Here is a 22,667-nt window from a genome sequence, read left to right on the forward strand (position 1 = left end):
AAATCACATGCCTCCTCCATCCATGTTTGAGAGGCTTGCCCAAGATGGGCTTCACCCTCCTGGATTCTGCCCACATTCATTTAAGGAGGAAAGCTTATGCATCTGAGCATGTCTGCTTCAAATGCTCGCTGCACCTTCTTGGAGAGCTTGTTTGTTCAGTTCTCTTTCAAAGAGAACTTACTTGGAAATTCTCGTGAGCATTCAAAGCTCCTGTTATACTAAATCACAATATTAGTCTGTCTAGTTCAGGGGTCAGCAACCTTTTTCAGCCGTGGGCTGGTCCACCGTCCCTCAGACCATGTGGTGGGCCAGACTATATTTTGGAAAAAAATATATGAATGAATTCCTATGCCCCACAAATAACCCAGAGATGCATTTTAAATAAAAGGACACATTCTACTCATGTAAAAACACGCTGATTCCCAGACCGTCCGAAGGCGATTGGGCCGCATCCGGCCCCCGGGCCTTAGGTTGCCTACCCATGCTCTAGTTCATTATGGTCAACTGTGACCAATAGTTGATCTACTAGGTATCAGGCAGGGATCTTCCCCAGCTCTGGTGCTTGGGTGCTTTTTTGGGGGTTGGGTGGGTGTTTCAGGTACCAGGGACTGAAGTTGAGAATTTCTGCATGCAAAGCAGAGGACTGAAGCATCCATTTTTCTTCTTCTTATCGATTCTGCTCAGGTTAGCATTTTTTCTTTCTTCCCTTTCCTCTGCTTTCAGGATTTATCATTCTAATGCAAGCAATGTTCACTTTTGTAAACATAAAGTTCTAGTTTCTGCTTCAGGGCCTCATACATTAAAACAAGTGAACATTATATAGTGTAAAGTTGTTGACTTTTTGGGGGTGGTGGTGTAAATTTACTTTGATGTTTGTTATGCTTCACCTGTAAAAAATTGAGTTATTCTTAACCATTTCTTTTCCTCTCCTTCAGTAGAGAGCAGGAAATAAATGTCTTGCAATTTCCCCTGAGAGGAAAGTATGCTTCTCTTTCCATTTAGAGCAGTTGTTACTGGGATGCTTCGTAAAACAGATCACTAACAAGAGTTAAAGAGCCTTATTTGAATCTACATGCTTGGGTTGCCAAAATATGGTCATTCTAGCTATTTCCCTTTCACTACCCATGTAATCTTTCTATTGTGCTTAAATCTATAATTATTGATCTCCTGCTGCTCTGCTGAAGTGTCATGTGTTTTTATTTTATTTTTTGAAAAGTCAACTGGCCTTGATTGGCTGCAATCTCATTGCGGCTGTCAATGTGCAGCTGCAAACACAGCACCTGAAGATGGATAAACCCTGACTAGTAGAGTAATAATATCTCCACAACATGGCAACAGCATAGCTATCTAATTTCCATGTTCAGTGGTGTGAACAGGACAGAAATTACACTGATCTTGGAGACAAGGGTTCCATTAGCATACAAATGACACAAACTAAAGTTTGGTCTCTAATTGCACCCTCTTAAGTGGAAGACAGAATTGTTTCATGTATGTTGCATTCACATGCAACATGCAAAAGCTGCCCTATAAAATCTGGAGCGCTTGCCCAGTTTTTTAGCCTTGGTGCTGTTTAATGGATTAATAGTTAATGGGGAGTAATTGGGAAAAGTAATATGGTGGGTATATTGTGTTGTGTGTTCCATGTATAAATAACATATCTATAAGTATATCAGTATCTCTATATGCTAGATTTATTAGGCTACAGAAGTGAACCAACTCCACTGAAGCACATTACATTTGAGTCAAATGTGAAAGGTCTCTCTGTAGTGTTACGTTCATGGTGCTCCATTCACACATGGAAGTCCCCATGGTATTGCCGTCACCAAGGGATTCATATGCATTTGCTAACCTGCCCCATGGATGAAACATCTGCATGAAAACATCTGGAATTTTTTATTTTAAATTGATGATTAATAATGCAGAGTAAATTGAAGTGTCGCCAGGAGATGCCAAGATGTGTATTTGCAAATGCATTTTCCACAGAAATCCATCTCTCAAGATTAGCAAACAGAATTGCAGAGCAGAATTTCATACTTGGATTAGTCTTGTATTATGTTCAGTGAATAAATTAGCACTCAGATGTAAAATCGGGGGGGGGGGGCACCCCTTGTATGTATTTTGCTTTAATCCATGGTGTATTTTCCTCCTTGGCAATCTCCAGACAGCTTGTTGTCTGTGAGGGTTTTCAGATTCTACACTCATTCCAGGTGTGTGTGTGTGTGAGAGAGAGAGAGACTTTGCAATTCAATTTTGAATAAATATCCCTTCAGAAAAGCAGCCTGAAGAAACGTGTTAAGTTGGAACAGTTTACTAATCACAGCAGTAGTTATCAATTCCCTTGCTGAGCATGCAATGATAATAGCAGCCAAGTAGTAATAAAAGCAAAAGAAATTTGTGTGTGCGTTTTTCTTTCACTGGTAGTTGGAGGATCATCAGCCAAATAACCTGCTGGTACTGGTTTCTATATGAAAATTAAGGCTTTCAGCCTCCATGCATATGGCAATAGCTAACCTGTCAAGTCTGTGAAGTGCACTTGCAAACAAGTAACGAGAGAAATGTGCTCTGGCGGAAAATCAACAAAGACCTGAAGAGATGGAGTAAAACCAACTTCAGCTTCTCAGACAAAATAGCCATGATTAAAATGATAACCTTCCTGAAGCTAACCTACCAAAACCTTCCAATCTGGATTTCCTCAGTCCAACCCTGTAAGTGCTACCTAACACCACAGAGGTTGGTGCTGATACACCCAGGAATCTCATCTAAATGCTGGAGAGGCTGCATCAGCATTGGCACGAGCCTCCACATGTGGTGGGAATGCCCCAAAAGTTCAATTCTTCTTGATATTAGTGCTGCAGCAAATTTCCAAAATAACAAAACGGGTAATAGAAGAAACTCCAGATTGCTGGGAATTCAGGAAAATATATTTCCCCCTCACAGAGAAACAATTTCCAGCACTCTTAACCAACTACAGTTTCCAGTATTCTTTAGTGCAGTGATGGCCAAATTTGGCCCTCCAGCAGTTTTAGGACTACAACTCCCATCATCCCTAGCTAACAGGACCAGTGGTCAGGGATGATGGGATTGTAGTCCCAAAACAGCTGGAGGGCCAAGTTTGGCCATCACTGCTTTAATGGAAGTCCTGACCTTTAAATGTATAGTGGAGACCTGCCCACTATGTTTTCAGTGGTGAACCTGAAGCATTTTTATGCTTTACTTTTGCTGATTGTTGGAGATGGGGAATAAAACTTGGGAAGTTGGGGTGTCAATCGGGGAAAAGATTAAATGTTATATGGTTTAATGAAGACCTAAATCCACCAGCATATAAATGTATGATTATTAAACTCCAGTGACTGATTCTTTGGAGAAGCCTGTCCCTTTTGGGATTTTAGCTTGCTGGGCTCTATGTCCTTTTTTATGTACACATAAAAGCTACCTAGTATGCCCTTCCCTATCCATCCTATAGTGTTTGTATCCATGGATCACTGTGTCCCATTGGTTTCTTTCCATTCCACCAGGTTTCCATTATGCCCATTATATCTATGTTCTTCTGGAAGACCAAACATTCTAGCTTCCCCGTCTTGGCTCAGAGGCTTCTAGCATTACAAAGGCACCTAGATGCAAACCGTGTATTTGTCAGGGAGCTGCATCTTTACCTGCCTCACTCATGACATCATGTATGACATGGTCAGAACACCAAAACGGACTTGTGGGTCAAACAAGGAGGCCTGACTGACCTAATTAGGCCTGCAGTCCAATGACCCTATCATTGTATTTCAATATATATATCCAAGATATTTTACTCTTAGAATTACTCTGCTTTTTAAACTTGCACAATGTAGCCAAGTGGGAGTGGCTATTTTTTTGGGACATGTTTCTCTAAATATTCGCAAACTGGAGAGACCTTAGTCTGGTCCATTGATAATAACAAAACCTCATTGTTCTTTGGAGAGGAAAGGATTTTGCAGCTCCACATGTTATCCTGCAGTCATCCATTGTGTGTTTTTGGCAAAAAAACACATACATGACAGGTGTGCATCTTTACATACACCCATGTACATGCTGAGAACCATGGCTGAATTTAAGTTCCAGACATTCATATTTGCTAAGCAAAGTACAAGTGTAACACTGGTAAACCCATGCCAAGCATCATTGCTGCTTATGTGAAACTGCCCTCATCATTCAGTTTGAGGTCCCAGGATTTTTTGGGAATCTTGGAAGTTGGCAGCCTTGCTTGCTAAAACAGAGAGAGGTTCAAGGTAACCCATGCTTCTTGAAAACATCATTTGGGGAATAACTGTTTGACAAATCATTGTTCCTATGAAAGTAATTCTTCAGGGACTTGCTTGCTTTGCTATCTATGAGTTTAAAATAAACCACTGTAAACAGAAATAGTCTATATTCTTATAAGCCAAATGAAGCAGCCTGGTTTTATTACTTCAGGATGCAGTGGCGAGTTACCAGTATTCTTATTATGCAGGATCTGTTTTGTTTCTTTTCCATTCCCTGCTCATTCATCACATTTTATTTTCAACTAATAAGTACAGTGGTGGGCTGTGTGGCTGGTTTTGTGGTGCTGTGTGATACCATAAGCTCTAAAATATTGAAATACTTACCTCTCCAATTCTGCTGGATGCATAAATTTCACTGTTCATTTTTAAAAAGGGGCTATAAGCTTTTGTATTTGAATTCATGGCTTTGTACCTAATCGCCCGCCTCTACTGACAGTATGAGGCATGAGCCAAGATCATCAGCTATCTAAAAATAGCCATGCCTAATACAAGCCTGGAGTACTGCCACAATTATATCCTACCCAGGGGAAAAGAGAATAGCTGCTCTTCGCCGTTTCTCTTCCCTCGGCCTCGAGAATTTAGGGTGTGAGTGTTGTTATTCGACTGAACCAAGTTTGCAGAAATGATCCTTTTAATTCTATGCTGAAAGCATATGCTGTGTTCTCTCTGTCACATTGCCTAAAGATGATACAAGTATGAACGCACATTTTAGGATGGGGTTTCCCTGTCAACATGCCCAAAACCATTTCCCATCTTGCCTTTCCCAGTAAGGTTTTTAAAAGTGATAATAAGATATGCATATTTTGGAAGAAGGAGCAGAACTTGAAGAAACATTTTCTCGTCAGGGAAATGGGCAACAGATCCAGTACATACACGTCTGTGTTCCGTACTCAGCATCTTGCAACTTAATCTCCATATCAAAACTCATTTCTGTTCTAGACCAACTAGGAGTCTTTAGGCAAAGCCATGTAATAGCTGGATTTCATAAAAGTGACCTACCTTATAGGATGGTTGTACTGACATGACATATGTGCAATCATATTAAAACTTTACAAAAACTTTATAAATGCTAAGTAGTATTCTGTTAAAATACTTAATTTTTTTTGAATTGGATGTTATTATAAAAAGTTGGAATAGAAAGGTTCAAATAAATAAGGTTATGACTGTTGGCTACAAGCAAAAGCTGAGGTCTTGCATGACACTGCTCAAGACATATATTTTTGCATTTAAGATCCTTTGCAAGGCCCGGTGCTCCAGGCCCCATTTCCAACCTCTAACCCTTCTCAAACTGACTGACATTTTAGAAATCAAAATTTTGCCAATCCCAGTCTCCAGCGTTCATACTCAAACGCTCTGTAGAAGCGCTTTGAAAACTGTCTTTTAGTGCAATTTGATTATTATCATGTTTTATTGGATTTAATAGCTGATTTTATTGGATTCTGATTTTATTGGGTTGTGCTAGTGTTGTCACACCCTAAATCCATAAACTGAGCTGGATTAGAAATTCAACACACTTAATTTCACTGGCTATTCTGCTGTGTAACTCTAGCTGAGGATGCTAAATTGCAAATGTTATTGCTGAGGCAGTCATTAATCTTTTTCTTTAACAACTTGATATGATAAATGTTGTCAGATGTAGATTTTTTTTTTTTTTTAAAGAAATTCTTCATTTCTCTAGCTACATCCTTGTGGCATCTGCTGCCAATTATACCAGATTAATACAGCTATAGCTGCACCATATCAAATACTTTATGTGTGGAGATCACTGAGTGATATTGTACAGTCAGTTTATTGATGAGCAGGCCCATGAGCTGTCTATTGAGATTGGCTGCCATGCACGACAAAGTAATTTCATTCCCTTTTATTAACTTCCTTAATTTATTTGAAGCTTCATCCAGACAATGATTTGGAAAGAGACTAATCTGAGATTAAAAACACCAAAGAATCTTATGGCACATCAAAGACTAACAAATTTTATTGTGGCTTAAGCTTTTGTGGGCTTAATCAGATGCATGGAACATGATCTTCAGCTGTCAGGTGTATATGGGCATGGATGCAAAGGGGGAGGAGGGGAATGTAAAGCCTGGACTTCAGTATTTGCTCCTGGGCCAACTTGAAGGTGTTACTATAAAGCTCTATACGGCTTAGGTCCAAGCTGTTTGACAGACCACATTCCCTCCTGTGAACCTGTCCGGGTTTTGAGATATTTGAAAGGCCCTTCTCTCAGTCCACAGGAGAGGCTGCTTCCAGACTCTGGAACTGCCTCCCTAGAGAAGTTGGACTGGCTCCCTCCTTCCTTGTTGTCCTTCCATGGACAGTTGAAAACCTTGTTTCAGCAGGCTTTTGGGAACTGATTGCTGGTGCCGTGCTCTTTTCATGGCCATTATTTGTATGGTTTTAATAATTTTTTGTGCACATAGTTTTAATTCTAGCAATGTTTATTTGTTTTTTTTAATGATTAAAAAAAATGTTTTTAACTGTTCTTATTTTTATTTGTAAGCTGCCTTGAGTCCCTGTCAGGGAAAAGGGTGGGGTATAAATAAATAATATAAAGCTATTTGTATATAAGCCCCTTAACAACTTGGGACCAGTTTACTTGCAGGGTCGCCTTACTCCATACACACCCACTTGACTACTTCAATTTGCGGAGCTGGCACTCTTACAGTTACCACATAATACTTTTTGGAAATCATTCTTTTGGCGTGGCACCACCTACCCTTTTGAACTTCCTCCTTCGTTGTACTTTTGCACCTGCTTAAATTTTTTTTTTTTTGTTTTGTTTAGGCAAGTCTATCCAGACATGTAGAAGTTACTTGTGTTTTATTTCATTTAGTTTTGAATATTTTAATACCTTTAAAAATTGTTTTAATCTATCATTTTAATGCATTATTTTCCACTGTTGTAAAGCACTTTGAGGGTGTATTTTTATATACAATCAAGCAGTATATAAATTTGGTTAAATAAATAAAATATAAGACGAATACACAATATTTTCCATTGCACTGTTAGGCCTTTTAAATAAATGAATGGCAGAGGAGCTCCTTTCTCTTCCCTCCAGTAAAGGCAGAGCTGCCTCATTAGGGAACCATACATGACATCTTTCAGAGATAGTAAATAGCTGCTAGGCTTCTCAAATATGTGTAGCTCTTTCTATGCAGACGAGGGGCCTACACATTGAATAAATCTGTTTTAAGAGACATCCATAATGTGCTGTTTTATTGATTGCAGTTCTAAATAAGACTGAATGTTGGAGTAGTCAAGCCCTCTGACCCTAGTGTCAGATAAAACAAACAAAAACCCCAAGATTATTATTATTATTATTTTAATGAGCTTTTCAATGAGTGCTGAGTGGCTGTTCAGTTGCAAGCTCAAGGTTCTTTGCTAGCCGACTGTCAATCCATTTTGCAAATCTCACACTCTGAAAGAAAAAGGGCCTCTATGCTATGCATAAGTAGAAATTATAGAGATATGCCTGTTGTACAAAACAGATGCTGAAAAGTTAAAGGTGCTAGTAAGGGCACATCAGGAAGCAAGTTAAATATGATTTATTTATTTTTAATGTTTTAATTTGTATGTCCTGGTCTGCTACAAACTCTTATTGTTTGGCCCATTTCTTGCTGCCCCATCTGGCTCTAAGCACACTGGGTGAGGAAATGGGGGTGGGGGTGGGGAATCAGGGCCGCCAAGAGAGGGGCTACTGATATATTGTGCCCAGAAAAGGTACGTCTCTAGCCCTTGTGGAACAGAAGTGATGGAGCAAAAGGTACATGCACCTTTCAGAACTATGGCTTTGTGAGATAGGAGCCCATGTCCATCTTCATTGTTTCTTAGCCAGTGAGTGAAATCAGAGCTGTGATTAATGAGTGCTATAGTATAGACCAATTTAGGGTCATACAAATAAAAGAGAAGACCCCAAAACAAGCCAGGAAGGCACCGTGTAGGGATTTCCTGATTCATTTGGAGCTGTTTTTGGTGAATGTGTTTTTCACTATTTTTATCTGTAATTCCAAGCTGGTTTTATCAGATAAAATAATTGAGAAATCAAGGATTTTAGCATTGCTTTGACTGCTCAGGAGCATCTCCACCTAAATGCAAAAGGTAGCTGCAAACATAGGAGTTCAGACTCTGGTTTATTTTCAATAATACCAGTAATAATACTGAGCAGTTTTACAAAACCATTCAATAATACAAGAGAGGACTATGTAGCTAGAATAAACAAGTGGTTATTTTATTTTTATGCAAAAGGCTTGACTGTATTCTTAAAATGGAAAAACTGGAATATAAAAATTTTACTGTTTTGGATTAACAGGAGCTTGCGAAAACGTGGTAAATTTATGTGGCAATCCAACACACAATTACCTGAGAGTTGATCCCATTTAATTCAGTGGGGCCTACTTCTGAGTGTATCAGTATCAAACTTTATTTCGGTCACAGACCTGCAAAAGATAAAACATACGGATAAACTGAACACCTAAGACTTAAAACAGGTAGGGAATAAAAACTAGTACAGTGGTACCTCTGGATGCAAATGGGATCCATTCTGGAGCCCCATTTGCATCCTGAAGCGAATGCAACCCGTGTCTGTGCGTTTGTGTGGGTCACGATTCGACGCTTCCGCACATGTGCGTGACGTCATTTTGACAATCTGCGCATGCACGAGCGACGAAACCTGGAAGTAACGTGCTCAGTTACTTCCGGGTCGCCGCGGAGCACAACCTGAAAATGCTTAACCTGAAGCTACTTCAACCTGAGGTATGACTGTAATTAAAAGGTGATTATATCATACATAGGGATGCGGGTGGTGCTGTGGGTTAAACCATAGAGCCTAGGACTTGCCGATCAGAAGGTCTGCGGTTCGAGTCCCCATGATGGGGTAAGCTCCTGTTGCTTGGTCCCAGCTCCTGCCAACCTAGCAGTTCGAAAGCACATCAAAGTGCAAGTAGATAAATAGGTACCACTCTGGCAGGAAGGTAAACGGCGTTTCCGTGTGCTGCTCTGGTTCGCCAGAAGCGACTTAGTCATGCTGGCCACATGACCTGGAAGCTGTACGCCAGCTCCCTCGGCCAATAAAGTGAGATGAGCGCCGCAACCCCAGAGTCGGTCATGACTGGACCTAATGGTCAGGGGTCCCTTTACCTTTACCTTTATATCATACATACAGTGGTACCTCAGTTTTAGAACGTAATCCATTCCGGAAGACTGTTCGACTTCCGAAACGTTTGAAAACAAAATCATTTACTTAAGGAAAACTCAATACGGAAGCTGCATTCAAAAACCAAAGCAGTTCCAGATTTTCGGCGTTCGAAAACCGATTCGTTCGACTTCCAAGATGTCTGAAAACTGAGGTACCACTGTACATACATAACTTTAAAAGATAAAAACAGGGACAAACCTTTAAAAGTGATTATAAGGGAGGGAGTGCGGAGGAGCACAGGTCTGGCATTTTGGGCCTAGTTTGTGGTGCAAACTATCTTTTGACCAATATCCATCCTGGCAGTGCAAATTATAGCAACTGAGTATGTAACATCTGAGTTTTCATCTTGAAGTAGCAGGGAAGTATAAAGTTGTGCTGTATGACCTGGAAATTTATGTTGTATAGGCAAGATGACCCTAGCTTGTATATCTGTATAGTAGTGGCAGTGAAAAAAGACATGTTCCGTTGTTTCCAGTTGCCCAGAGCAACTGGCTGAGACTAATCTTCCTTTTGCGTGGCTTTGCTCCCTTAGCTACTTCTGAGTGGAGATGACTAGGATTACACCAACTGCAGTGCAAGTGTAGAAAACATGGTGCCTTCCGTACATTGCTAACATCATCTCGTGACTTTGGGCTGATGCTATCCTGCTATAGCCTGCTATTGGCTATCCTGCTATAGCCTACACCCTTAATTTTGTGGTGCTTGTTCAATAATTGCTCTTGTAGCATGGAAGTTATTTGACAATGTTAAGCTCCACAAAACTTGATATGGTCTGTGTGATTTGTTTCTCTGTTGTGAAAGTGTAAAATAAGTTTCTTTGTGAATGTGACAGAGACATCGACACCCAGCTTGTTAAGAGAACTGACCAACATAATACTGAGTTCTGCAACATTCTGGTCCTCAGGGGAGGAGGGGAAGATGTACTTGAGTATTGATCCTTTTCTTGACAGCTGGGCTCTTTATGGGGTGCAAGGGCTTAGCAACAGCCAACATTTATTAGTGCCTTTTTAGATATCCATTAACTGTTCTGCTCCCCCTGCGCTTCGCTTTTTGAAAACCAAACAGCTTCTCAGTAGAACCCAAAGCTTTGAAATAAAAATCGAATGGAATTGTACAAATATGCAGCTGAATGCCAGTTGCTCAGAATCAGAAATGAGCCAGGGCTATTGCTCTAATGTCCTCTTTTGGGCCTTCCCACAGGCATCTGGTTGGCCCCTGTGAGAACAAAGTGTGAGTAGGTCTTTGGTCTGATCCAACAGAGCTTTCCTTATTTGTATAAATATGGATCTAAACAACATGCTGGTGGTTCCTGCCCTCCCCCCCCAATCTGTGCAAATTAAGACCCTAATATACATAAGGGAAATTTGTTTTTTCTTATATAAAAATATTTTCTATTCTAAACCACTGAGCCTTTTGGACTTGCCGATTGGAAGGTTGGCAGTTCAAAGCCCTGCGACAGGGTGAGCTCCTATTGCTCTGTCCAGCTCCTGCCAACCTAGCAGTTCGAAAGCACGCCAGTGCAAATAGGTATCACTGTGGAAGGAAGGTAAACGGCATTTCCGTGAGCTCTGGTTTCCATCATGGTGTCCTGTTGTGCCAAAAGTGATTTAGTGGTTTAGGCCACATGACCTGGAAAGCTGTCTGTGGACAAACGCTGGCTACCTCAGCCTGAGAGCAAGATGAGCACCGCAATCCCATAGTCGCCTTTGACTGGACTTAACCGTCTGGGGGTCCTTTACCTATTTTTTAATTCCACACTGGGTTGCAGGCTAGACAGATGGAATCTTTCATTTATTAGTTTCCAAAAAGACACTGATGCTCCTAATAATACTTCCTGGGAAAGCACAATAAGTTATTTTCTACCATAAAAGGTTTTAAGAGTCTTTCTTCTTGACATTCAGAAATTATGCTGCGAATGGTGAATCCCCCACCCCCCACCAGCGCATTAGCAACAAACAGATAACTGGAATTACTTGAGATGGTTAAGACTTTAATTTTTAGTTTGCTTGAGATCGTTAGAGATTAATTTTTTGTTTTCTGCCTGTGCTGACTTGCACATTAGCCAGACCTTGGGATGAAGCTTGGGATATAAAGCTCTGTGTTCTGATACTATACCTTTGTCTGAGAGCTACACTGAGCTTCTTTGCGCCTATTTGAATTTCTCCTGGCTCCCATATAAATGGGAACCAAGAGCTCTTATGAATAAATGATAGTGTGTTTGGAAGGAGGCTGTTTGGTGAGATCATAACCAGGGGGATTTTATTTTATTTCCCCCCCATGCATGCATGTTTACCTTTCCTAGGCTCCCTTTCCTTTAATCCTTTGTTAATGAATGTAGAGTTTGCCAGCTTTGCAACCTGTTTACCTCCAGCTCTGAAACACCATCAGAAAAGACAAAGGAAAAGTGATAATGCCCCATCTGACAAGTAAACCTTGTTCTCTTCCAATTAACTGAATGCCAGCTGTTGCCTAGCATGAGTGAGTTATTTTTGGATTTTAGGGATGCATTTATGACTGATTAAAGCAGAATGAAAGGAATAGCTATTTATCAGTTTCATAATTAAGTTTCATTGTTTGTTCCCTCAATTATTAATCCAGATATGTCCAGAAGTCGACATGGCCCTACTTTCATGTCTTTTGCTCTACAAATTTGTGTTGCACACTAATACTAATTTTTGTGTGAGTAACCCAAGAATTGGCCAGGGTCAGCCTTAGGAATCTGGTTTCTCTATATCTTTGGCCACTTAGTGTTTATCTGATCATGCTTATGAATATAAATTTCCTTTTATTTCAAGTTAATCCAGAATCTGGCTCTACTCATGAATATTAATGCGCACACAGCTGATCTCTGCAAATGATCACATCCATAAACATGAAAACACTGTTAACTTGCAATAATGAGCACTCTCTTGGATTTTGGTCCCAGCTCGGCTTTACAATTCTAATGTTACAATTTAATGCTCTATTCTCCCTCTCCGTCTTTTTTAAGCCCCCATGGAAGCTGTTTTATTAATTTAGTATCTCCCACGAAAAGGATACCCTGTGTCAACGTTTGCAGTTGACTCAAAACACCATCTATGGTGTTACTTCTACACTTTTGTACATGACGAGGCTGTGATCATAGAGGCCCATGGTTGTGTTCCCCAATTTTTTTGCCCATGAATGGGATATAATCTCAGGAGAGCTCCACCAAAGAGAAGACTGAATAAGATCAAAGATCTAGGAGATAGCTGGTTCAACTGCATATAAAAGCCAGCTGCTCCATTGTTATGTTTGGGGCCTTTATTCCGCTTTAGCTCCCTGAGCCACAGTCTCCTATGTTCCCAATAGACCCTTGCATTCAATTTGTGTACTAGGAAGATGGCAAGCTGGTAAATTTATGTAGTGAGTTTGTTCACTTACCATGCATTACTACAATACTGTAATATTTTTATCACACAGTGTGCAGTTATTTTAAATTTGTTCTTTGGAAATGTAGACTATTGTATATCTAAAAGCACATATTGGACATGTGTTGGCATTGCGTTCATAATTGTGCTGGGAATTGTTCCTGGTCAAGAGAAATGAGTGAAAGCATAAATAATAGCTAAGTTGCTAAGAGCTGCATCTCTGAACACCTTGTTCCAGGCAACAACAGGAAACTTGCTTAACCACAAGGTAATGGATGAAGCCTGTGGTGGAGCTAGAAGTTAACAAAGCATGTTTGGGAGGGCTGTTAGTATCAATGACGCATGGACCACGCTGTTTTGTGGAAACCTATAAAAGCATCAGTGTAACTTGTAGGTAGGGTCTCCTGTCTGCACCATGAGGTGGATGGGACACTAGACAACAAACCTCAAAGTATCAAAGTTCACAACAGCCATCCCAGAATGTGAAGCCAGCATGAGGGCTAGAGAAAATAAGCATAGTTTCAGGATGAGCCCACAAAGGCCTTCCCCTGCTTTCTTCTTCCTGCATCTTGGCAATAACACTGTGGCTGAGGCAGAGAGATGAAGAGAGAGGGTTCTCCCTGGCTTCCCTCTCTGGAGCCCTTCATCAAGGCCACCAGTTGAATCATTCATCTTGGAAAGACTGGTGACAGCGGCTTCTGCATAAGGGTTTGGAACGGGCCATCCGTTCTTCTTTTAATAATAACTGCCTTTCTTGACGTCAGTGAGGTACAAAATTGCTCCTCTCAGTGTGGAGACTTCCATTCTGAGTGTGTGTTTGTAGCATTGATAATCTACCTGCCTGGTAGGGTTGGGAAAATCTGTTAGTTAAGGTTTCTCTCAGTTTCTCAATTTTCCCATTTCTTAAGTTCAGTTCTCCATGTTTCCACATCACTTTGCATTTAAAAAACCAAACAAACAAATCTCATGAAAATTCATCAGCATTTTGGTGCAAACCTCTCCTAATGTACACATTTTTGTGAATCATTTTGTATGTTATTTTTCACTATTGTGTATGAAGGAGTACATTGCAAAATTCAGAGAAGTCCGAACTTCAAATATTGGCTGTGTTTTGGTTCATGCATTGTTTCAGAAAGTGAAATATAGGTTGGCTCACCTTTAAATGAAATGAGTCTCTGGTCCGTACTTACTGCCCAGTCTGACATCCTTTCTCAACCTCTCCACTGAATCAGAGGCACAGATGCAGCAATGCCAACCTGCTCCTTCAAGCCACTGCTGTGCTCTGTTCAAAGTACTGGTTTTGTCCTTTAAAGGCCTCCATGGCTTGGGACTAGGATCACCTGACAGACTACTGGTCGGCCAATGTGCCTGCCCCTATCCTGAGAATGGAGGTCCTTCTTTGGGTGCTCCTTCAGTCTGAGGGTGGGTGGTGGCTACAGGGGAAGCAACCTACTGGGTGTTGATGGCCTCCAACTATGGAATGCTCTCTCCAGGGTGGCTCACCTGATCTTGATGCCTGTGACAGGCAGGCAAAGGCCAAACTTGGAAACTTCTCTGACTTGCTTTTCAGCTGCTTTAAATTTTTGTTATTTCTTGGAACTGCTCTCACCCTTTGCTTTTATGGTGTATTTAGTTATTTATAGTATTTATAGCCTGTTCTTCATTGAATATTTCCAAACCAAGAGTGGGGAACAAAGTAATAAAAATACCCAGAGAAAAACAGCAATATACAAAAATGACAAAATCATATGGACAGGTCCAATAAGCAAACAATTAACAATTCTGCCATAAAGTAAACAAGCAAAACTACAATGACCAGAAAAAAACAAAACAAAATAAATAAATAAATAAATAAATAAATAAATAAATAAATAAAACCAGTTTATCCAAATGCCTAGGTCAGTGGTTTTCAACCAGGTAAGGGGTGACATAACTGGGCTCCTGAGCCTCACAGGGGAGCTACAGAAAGAATGCAGTGGTGTGGACTCAAAAAGGTTGAAAACCTCTGGCTTAGGTAGAAATACAGACACAGGACATTCAAACAGATTAAATAACCAACAGTCTTTGCACTCTCTCTCGCACAAAGAGGGTTGCCATCTGTGCCAATCTCTCTCTGTGGTTTTTAGACAAGCAGCTGCCACAAACAGCATTCAGGGTCCTCCTAAATGTTGTTGGGTGTTGGTGTCTTTTTATAATAAGTTTGGTTATAACTTTTTGCAAGACACCCTGGGAACTTGCTGAAAGCTGGGTCATAAAACTCTAAATAAATGCAAAACAATTGTACTTTCTTCTTCTTTTTAAAAGAAATCAAAACTGTATGACTGTGTGATAGACTAGAGCCCTCATCCATCAGCGTAAACATATGAAGAAGTGGAAGATGAAGAAGAGAGAAAAACATTCAAACAGTCTTGCCAATAAACACATAAAACTTCCTTGTGCAATCGTACTAAAAGTAGAATGGTGCAAAATACAGCAAAGGGTAGAGAAATAGTAAGTAGCACCATTTCAGTAAGGCAAGGTAAAGGCCCCCTGATGGTTAAGTCCAGTCAAAGGCAATTATGGGATGCGGCGCGCATCTCGCTTCAGGCCAAGGGAGCTGGCGTTTGTCCGCAGACAGCTTTCCGGGTCATGTGGCCAGCATGACTAAACCGATTCTTGCGCAACGGGACACCATGTTGAGTGCCAAAGCACATGGAAACACTGTTTACCTTCCCGCTACAGCGATACCTATTCATCTATTTGCACTGGTATGCTTTTGAACTGCTAGGTTGGCAGGAGCTGGGACAAAGCAACAGGAGCTCACCTTGTTGCGTGGATTCAAACCGCCAACCTTCCGATCGGCAAACCAGAGGCTCAGTGGTTTAGAGCACAGCGCCACCTGCTCCCCTCGTTTCAGGATATGGTATGTAACAAATGTAACCATGGTTTTGCAAAACCAAATTTCTTTTTTTTTTTTTTTTGTCTTTTTCAGCTACAATTGTGTTGAATGAACTGAACTGGACCGGAGCTTTAGACGAAGTCTTTAAAAGGAACAGAGAAGAAGACCCAACCTTGCTTTGGCAAGTTTTTGGCAGTGCGACTGGCCTCGCCAGGTATTACCCAGGTAATTTGCAGTCCTGAAGACATAAGTTTGTTCCAGGGCCCTAACTTTGTCACTCCAGTCAATTCATATAAAAATCACCACACATTTTTAGCAGGGCAGGCAAGAGAATACAAATTAGCCATTCCCTGGTGTAAAGTTTGCGAAGTTGGAGCTGGGAGTGTTAAAAGTGTTGTGAGAAGAGAACTCGTATCCCCAAAATCTAATTAACTCCAGGCTGTTCCCTAAAAGAGAAGAAATATCTGGTGGAGTCCTGTTTGAAAATTTCAACAGACATGTTGGCTCTTTATATAGGTTGCAGTTCTCTGTATGCCATTCATCAGGGTTTGCATGACAGTTGCTTCCTCTAGCCTTGGGAGTGCTTGAATCAGCCACTAGGTGCATAATTTTACTGAGTTAAATTAAGAGGAAACACTACTGTTTCATTGGGAATGTTTGCCCTTATGAACTGTCTTCAGACCTCTGAAGATGATGACTCTGCCACTGGAGTTCAAACTGATTAATACAGAGAGAAGGGTTTTGTTTTATGCATGCATCTGTTCTGCTCTTTGGAGAATCTCATTACTGTACCATAGTAATTAATTTAAGAGGGTGTATTTTTATTTCTTTAGGCCACTAGTAGACTTAGTTCAATTAATGTATTCTGGGAGAGACATCTAATCCAGTTAGTTTAATGCTTCTATAAAGCAGTTTCTAAAAAAAGAAAATAAATTAAGCAATCAAATTTTACTGTATGACTAAGAGCTCAATCCTTTGCATATGTACTCAGATGTAAGTCCCACTAAGTTAAATGGGGCTTACTCTCCAGTAAATGGGAATAAGATTGCATCCTAAGTGTTGATGTCCTGCATATATACTATACTTAGTACTTTAGTTTCTGATGCTAATTTGGCTTTTACAGTGCCCAGTTTTCATCATTGCAGGCAATGGTTTTTCAAATTTCTTTGAAGGCTCAGAAACCAAAGAAAGTCCTGGGTGTCCTGAGATCAGATAGTGGGTTTTCTGCACTATTTTCAGCACACTTCGTTCCTCAACCCTTCATTATGGAAGTAGGGAAATTAAATTTATGCTTATGCACAGAATTTACATAATTCCCAAGCAGTGTTTCAGCTTCCTTGAAATCTAATTTGAGTTTCTCCAGTGGAGGAAATTTGGGGTACTCGGAAGACAATTAGTCTAGCTTATTGTTCAATCAAGTGTCCCTTTTTGCATAATAAAAATATTGTACATCTATCAAGTCCCTGAACATTTTGAGCCCAATAAATTGTTTCCTTCTCTATTTCTGTGTGTGCCTCCAAAGTCTGCTTTTCTGTGCTGTGTGCTGTGAATAGCTTGCAGCCCGCACTTCTTTCCAGGTCCCCAATAATTTTATTTATTTTATTTCATAAAACTTATATATTGTTTGATTATATCTAATATATGCAGCAACCCTTGGCAACAATGTACAATTAAAATAGGGCTATGGAGTTCATTCACTTTTTGCCTAATAACTGAGCAATATAAACTACCCATGCATCTCAAAGCTTTCTGTTTATTTTTCTTATTTATTTATACATCTTTATCTGGTTGTTTTTTTAAAAAAAGTACTCAGAAGGAACACAAATATTAAAGACAGATAGTTAATTAAATTAAATGAATGAGTGAAATCAATTAAAAAAGCTCTCACGTTCAACCAATCCCCCCCACCTTTTTTAATACAGGTATAAGTATTTTATAGAGAAACATAGTGGCATGTATTTTTAAGCCACACAAAGACTTGCTTTTTAATTGTTGTTATGACGCAAATTGTGTGTTACCGGTATTTCTGTTGTTTTTAATGCACAGAATCTTGACATCTGACATTTCTGCATGGAAGTCAGTGGAGCAAGCTATAAACAATTCAGATAAATTTCTCTAGAAACTTAAGGAAACTGCCAACTTGCAATCTTAACTCCATAGGTGGGCAGAGGAAAAGGAGAAGAAACACTGGAACAGTCTGCATACCCCTGCTGTTCCAACAATGTAGGATAGAATAACAAATATATTGAGAGAGAGCCCCCACTTTGTGGTACAGTAATGGTAGCCAGGCTTTTTGGCAAGCATGTTACAAGTTTTATCTTTCCATGATTTTTATGGTTGACTTTGGTAGGATGCTTTAATCTTATTCTTGTTCACTTCTCTTTTCAATAATAAAATAGATGTAAAGTCTAGAGTATGAGATATTACTACTTTAGTGTACTTATACAGACAGTACTGTTATAGAATGTGCTTACCTGTCTACTGAAGGTGACGAGACCAGAGTTCAGCTCAAAAGAAGCAGGCAGGCAGGTGTGTAGCAGTTGCTCTGTCACAACCAGGCTCAAGGACTTCTTGTCTCTTGTCTTGGAGTGACAGGGCTATGTGGCTGTCCTTAGTGCTTCCTCTTGTGGCATGTGTGACACAGATTGTCCACCTCCATGCTGTAGAGTTATATTCTTAGTTACATTTAAGAACTCCAGCACAGGAGTTTAGAGGGTTTTCTTCAAAGAACTATGAGTGGAAGGGAGGTAGCCATTTCCTCTGTTTTACAAACAGAAATCACATAGTGGTTTGATAAGTTGGTTCTGTAAGAATTTTTGCTTCCATTTTTGGCAGAACTTGCACTAGAACCTGCGTAAGTGGAATAATATGTCTGGAGGTATTTTCACTTGTAGCACAACGTTAAATATGGCACTTCTGTGAGTGGAAACACACACACACACTTGGTGTAGATCATAACACAATGACATTTTAGCCCAGCTATTTCCCATTCCTCAGCCACCTCTATCTCTGAGTGGTATGAAATTCCAGGGGTTCCATGCACATACACAGAGTCCATGTTTCCTTCAGAAATGAGGCACAGCGGAGACTGCAGTGTCTTTATAATATATGTCTTTACACACATATATATAGCCTTATATAGCCTGAGCCTGTGATGGCGGGATTGCAGAGCTTTCGCATCCTTTGAGGGTCCGGTTTCCCCCATAGGGGCAGCTTTGGAGTCAAAGGATAGCAAAAAGCCGCCTTCTGTGTCTCTTAGTGCAGCCTGTCTTCCCCAGCTCACTTGGAGTTCTGCCCCTCCTTCTCCTTCTTGCTGCTAACCGACTCCAAGGACCTCCCCAAGCCTACCTCATTCAAAGCTGACACCTTAAAACTGCCCCTTTCCTCTGCCTACTAGCACCCAACAAAAAATGTGCCCCACTTCTCCTTGCCCGGCAGTCTTGCCCTCTGATGGTTTCCTTGGTGGGCCAGCTGGCTTGGCTCATCAGCATACCTAAATCCACTTTAACCAAACTTTGATTAATTCCAACTTTTACTAACTCCGGGAATTATGGGGTGGATCTGGCACCCAGGAATGTAGGGAAATCTGACCCCCACAACCCATAACAATACAATACAAAACAAAACAAAACAAACCACACCACATTCATTTCATATATCTGCTGTACTTATACGACCTTGAATGGCATGCAGATTATTAAACAGCTGAGGAAGCCTCACAATGGATAAGAGAAATAAAACAGCTGCATTTTGTTGCAGTGTGCTTGACTTGTTCATAATTGTATAAAACGAACTTTGGTTCTCATAGAGAATTGATTGGCAAAGGTTCTTTCTTTCTGTGCCTCTTACATTATGTATCACATTATGCGTGTCCTTCCCTTTATGTCCAACTGATTAGATGACAACAGCACAGTTTAGCAGTTTCATCTTGAAAATCAATTACAGTGTATGGCTGGAATAGCATAAGGTCACTCCATTTCCACTGTCTAAATCACCAGAAAGTGTAGGTCTCTTTTTTTTTTGTGCTGAAGAGATTGTCCTCCCCTCCCCAACCTTCTGCTTTGTTTCACTGAAAATGTTGACGTCAAACTCCAGCCCTGAATGCAGCTTGAGGTTTTTACCTTGAGGCCAAGTCCGGCATTGTTCAAGGCCAGGCTAAGCCAAGTAGCCAGCTTTCATCGCAGCAGTACCCGAGAAAATATCGCTGCTGGGAATACGTTTACGACTGATGTATGAGCCTAGTCAAATTGGACTGCTGCAGTGAAATTGTCTGGGGAGATTTCAGCTCTGTCTCCGACCACGATGGCTGTTGGAGTGCTGCATCATAGGGTAGTAGGGACCACTTCCCAGACAGAGACAATTTGAAAAATAGGTTATTCTCATGAAAAGCAGAATGGCAAAGAGACATGTTGAAACCAATAATGTTTTCCATCAAGGAGCCCCTCTCTTGTTGAAGCTGGATCTCTAGTGAATTGGAAGGCTTGTTTCTTTTCTCCAACTTCAGACGAATGGACATGGCATTTATCATTTTAAATTATATTTTTCTTGCATCCCCAGCCCTCAAAAAAAGTAATAATGTGACTAAAGGAAACAAAATGAAAGCATATAGCAGAACAATAAATAAAAAGTCCAAATTAGAACTGCAGAAACATGATTTTGGTAGATGCCAGAGAATGGTCCATTCCACATTCCTCATCAGTTTCTCATCCATTTTTTCTTAATTACAGGTGTAATTTAGATTATAATTGTAAATCAATAGTTCATTATACTACTGCAATAGGCAGCACATTTATTCCCTTTGTTCTCTTAAGACTGGTTTAAGTGCTAATGAGCTAGTATATATTTATGCAGCTCTTGAGGTCATCCAGTTACCTGCTCTTCATTTTATTTTGCCTTTTAACAAATATTATTTATCTAATCTCATCAGCACAATAATTTCAATAGAACAAAGTTCTACTGAGGTGTCTTACGGATACTAACCTTCACAGATTGCTGGCTCTGTTATCTTAGGTATAGAATTTCCGTTATTACTGAAGGAATACCACACATTTAGAAAAATTTATGGAAAGAGGATCGTTACAACCTGAATGTGGGCTGAAAGGGTTGGGACCCCCTTTGATTAATAGATTCAAAATAAAAAGGTGTAAGCATTATTTTCTTTCTTTGAAATAATATTGAAACTTGCTTTTCTGTTAAATCTTGACTGGCTCAGGTAGCTTCCTTTGCTGAAGTTTTCCTGTCTGCTTAGGCAAATAAATAATGGATCAGCTTTGAAAATCAATTCATAATAAAATGCTATCTCTCTAAATGAAAGCCTTGCTGTGCACAGCTGCTCTTGTGTTAACTGTTACTGGCAGGTAATAGTTTTGCCTCGATATTGGACTTACCAAAGAGAGTCATTACCGTGTAGCAAGTAATAGGAGGCTGGCTGATATAAAACTCTGCAAAATGAATCTGAGCTCTTACAAAACGAAAGTTAAATGGGAGACCTTTGCTGGCTGCTTATATATTTCTGAGTAACTGAGGCTTTCAATTTTACAACTGAAGCTCAAAGACACCTTTTATGGGGAGGACATTCAGAAGGCTCTGAAAGAACATAGATAATTTACTGAGATACACAACATTGCAGGTATAGCATTATAGTTAGGGGCATGAGCTGCAAATCACCAATTTAAAATTTAACTGAGTAGTGAAAAATAGTCTTAATCATATATCCTCAGAAGGAAGTCCTTTCGAATTCCATGGGGCTCACTCCCAGGTTAGGACTGCAGCCTTAGGCAAAGTTGTGCCAGGCCACTTTTAAGATGCCTCCCATTACATTCCAATAGAGTGTGGGCATATGTGCATTGTTTCACACATTTCTGAATCCTTTCTGCACAGGAATACTAATACTTTAGCAGATCATCGGAAGGATTCATAAAGTAATAAATGTGAAATTATTTGAGCACTTAGGAAAAGCAGCATATAAATATTGAATGTAAGTAGACATAGTCTATTGTGGTTAGCAATTGCCTGGCATTATCCTTGGCAAGACAGCAAGTAGTAGAGGACAGCAAAAAGTCACCTTCCATTAGCTTACTCTGAGGTTTCTTCACTCTTAAGCCAGGGACACTCTCTTCACTTTTCTCTTTTATCCTGGAGCAGGAAGTCTGCTTGAGACACTTAGGCTCCTTGCATGATTTTAAACCCTGCGCAAACTTGTGTGTGGGGAGAAGGCTTCTTGCTTTAGATCTTCCTGACCAAATTTTGGACTGCGTTGGCGCTTGCCTGCTGGAGATGCAGTGGAATGCAGAATGCCAGTGAACATGTTCCCTTTCATATAGCTGAACAGGGCTCATGAAATGCAACACCAACCAGGCTGAACACTGTACAAGCATTCGTTATGAGAAGACAAGAATTCATATTCCCAACCTTGTGATTTTTAATACCTTACCTGATATGGTTTTTGGATATATGAATGTCCCATTTTCTTTTCTTTAATGTACAGTCTACTCTGTTCCTCTTAAGTTTACTATTCATCCTATTCACGTTTCATGAAATACATTTTAGTGCCATACCACTTTAAAACAATCTCACTTTATACTTAAAATAGATAATTTCATGTGAAGATAATCCAAGAACTATATTAAATGTCGTCATTAGTAGAAAGTCTTGATCTTGTCTTTCTTTCTTTCACTCTGGAAGTTTCTCTCCTAATTCCTCCCAGTATTTTCTCCAGAAGATTTTTGTTTCCTCTACTGTTCTGATGGATCTTCTCCTTTCCTTATATGTAAAAGATAGTCCTTCGGGGAATTCCCATTTAAACATTTATTTATTTTTTAATGCCGAGATCATAAATATGTAATTATCTCTTTTTTGAGTAGTGTTGGAACTTCTTTCATTATTTCAATGCGGTTCGCTTCTATGTAGAGTGGGTC

The 22,667-nt window shown here is 40.1% G+C and overlaps 1 protein-coding gene across 7 annotated transcripts in view; it reads left to right on the forward strand.

Moving 5' to 3' along the window:
- Window positions 1–22,667, forward strand: part of CACNA2D1 (calcium voltage-gated channel auxiliary subunit alpha2delta 1) — a 369,956-nt gene that overhangs the window by 231,278 nt on the left and 116,011 nt on the right. For all 7 annotated transcript variants that reach the window (XR_014502078.1, XR_014502079.1, XM_083399436.1 and 4 more), the window contains exon 7: window positions 15,844–15,975. Coding sequence is in view for 5 of the 7 variants with exons in the window: in XM_083399436.1 (XP_083255562.1) it covers window positions 15,844–15,975 (132 nt within the window). In the remaining 2 variants the exon portion in view is untranslated. The remainder of the gene's footprint in view (window positions 1–15,843; window positions 15,976–22,667) is intronic.

Source organism: Podarcis tiliguerta (genome assembly GCF_965153285.1).
Source record: "Podarcis tiliguerta genome assembly, chromosome: 10".
In the NCBI taxonomy this organism is placed as follows: Eukaryota; Metazoa; Chordata; class Lepidosauria; order Squamata; family Lacertidae; genus Podarcis; species Podarcis tiliguerta.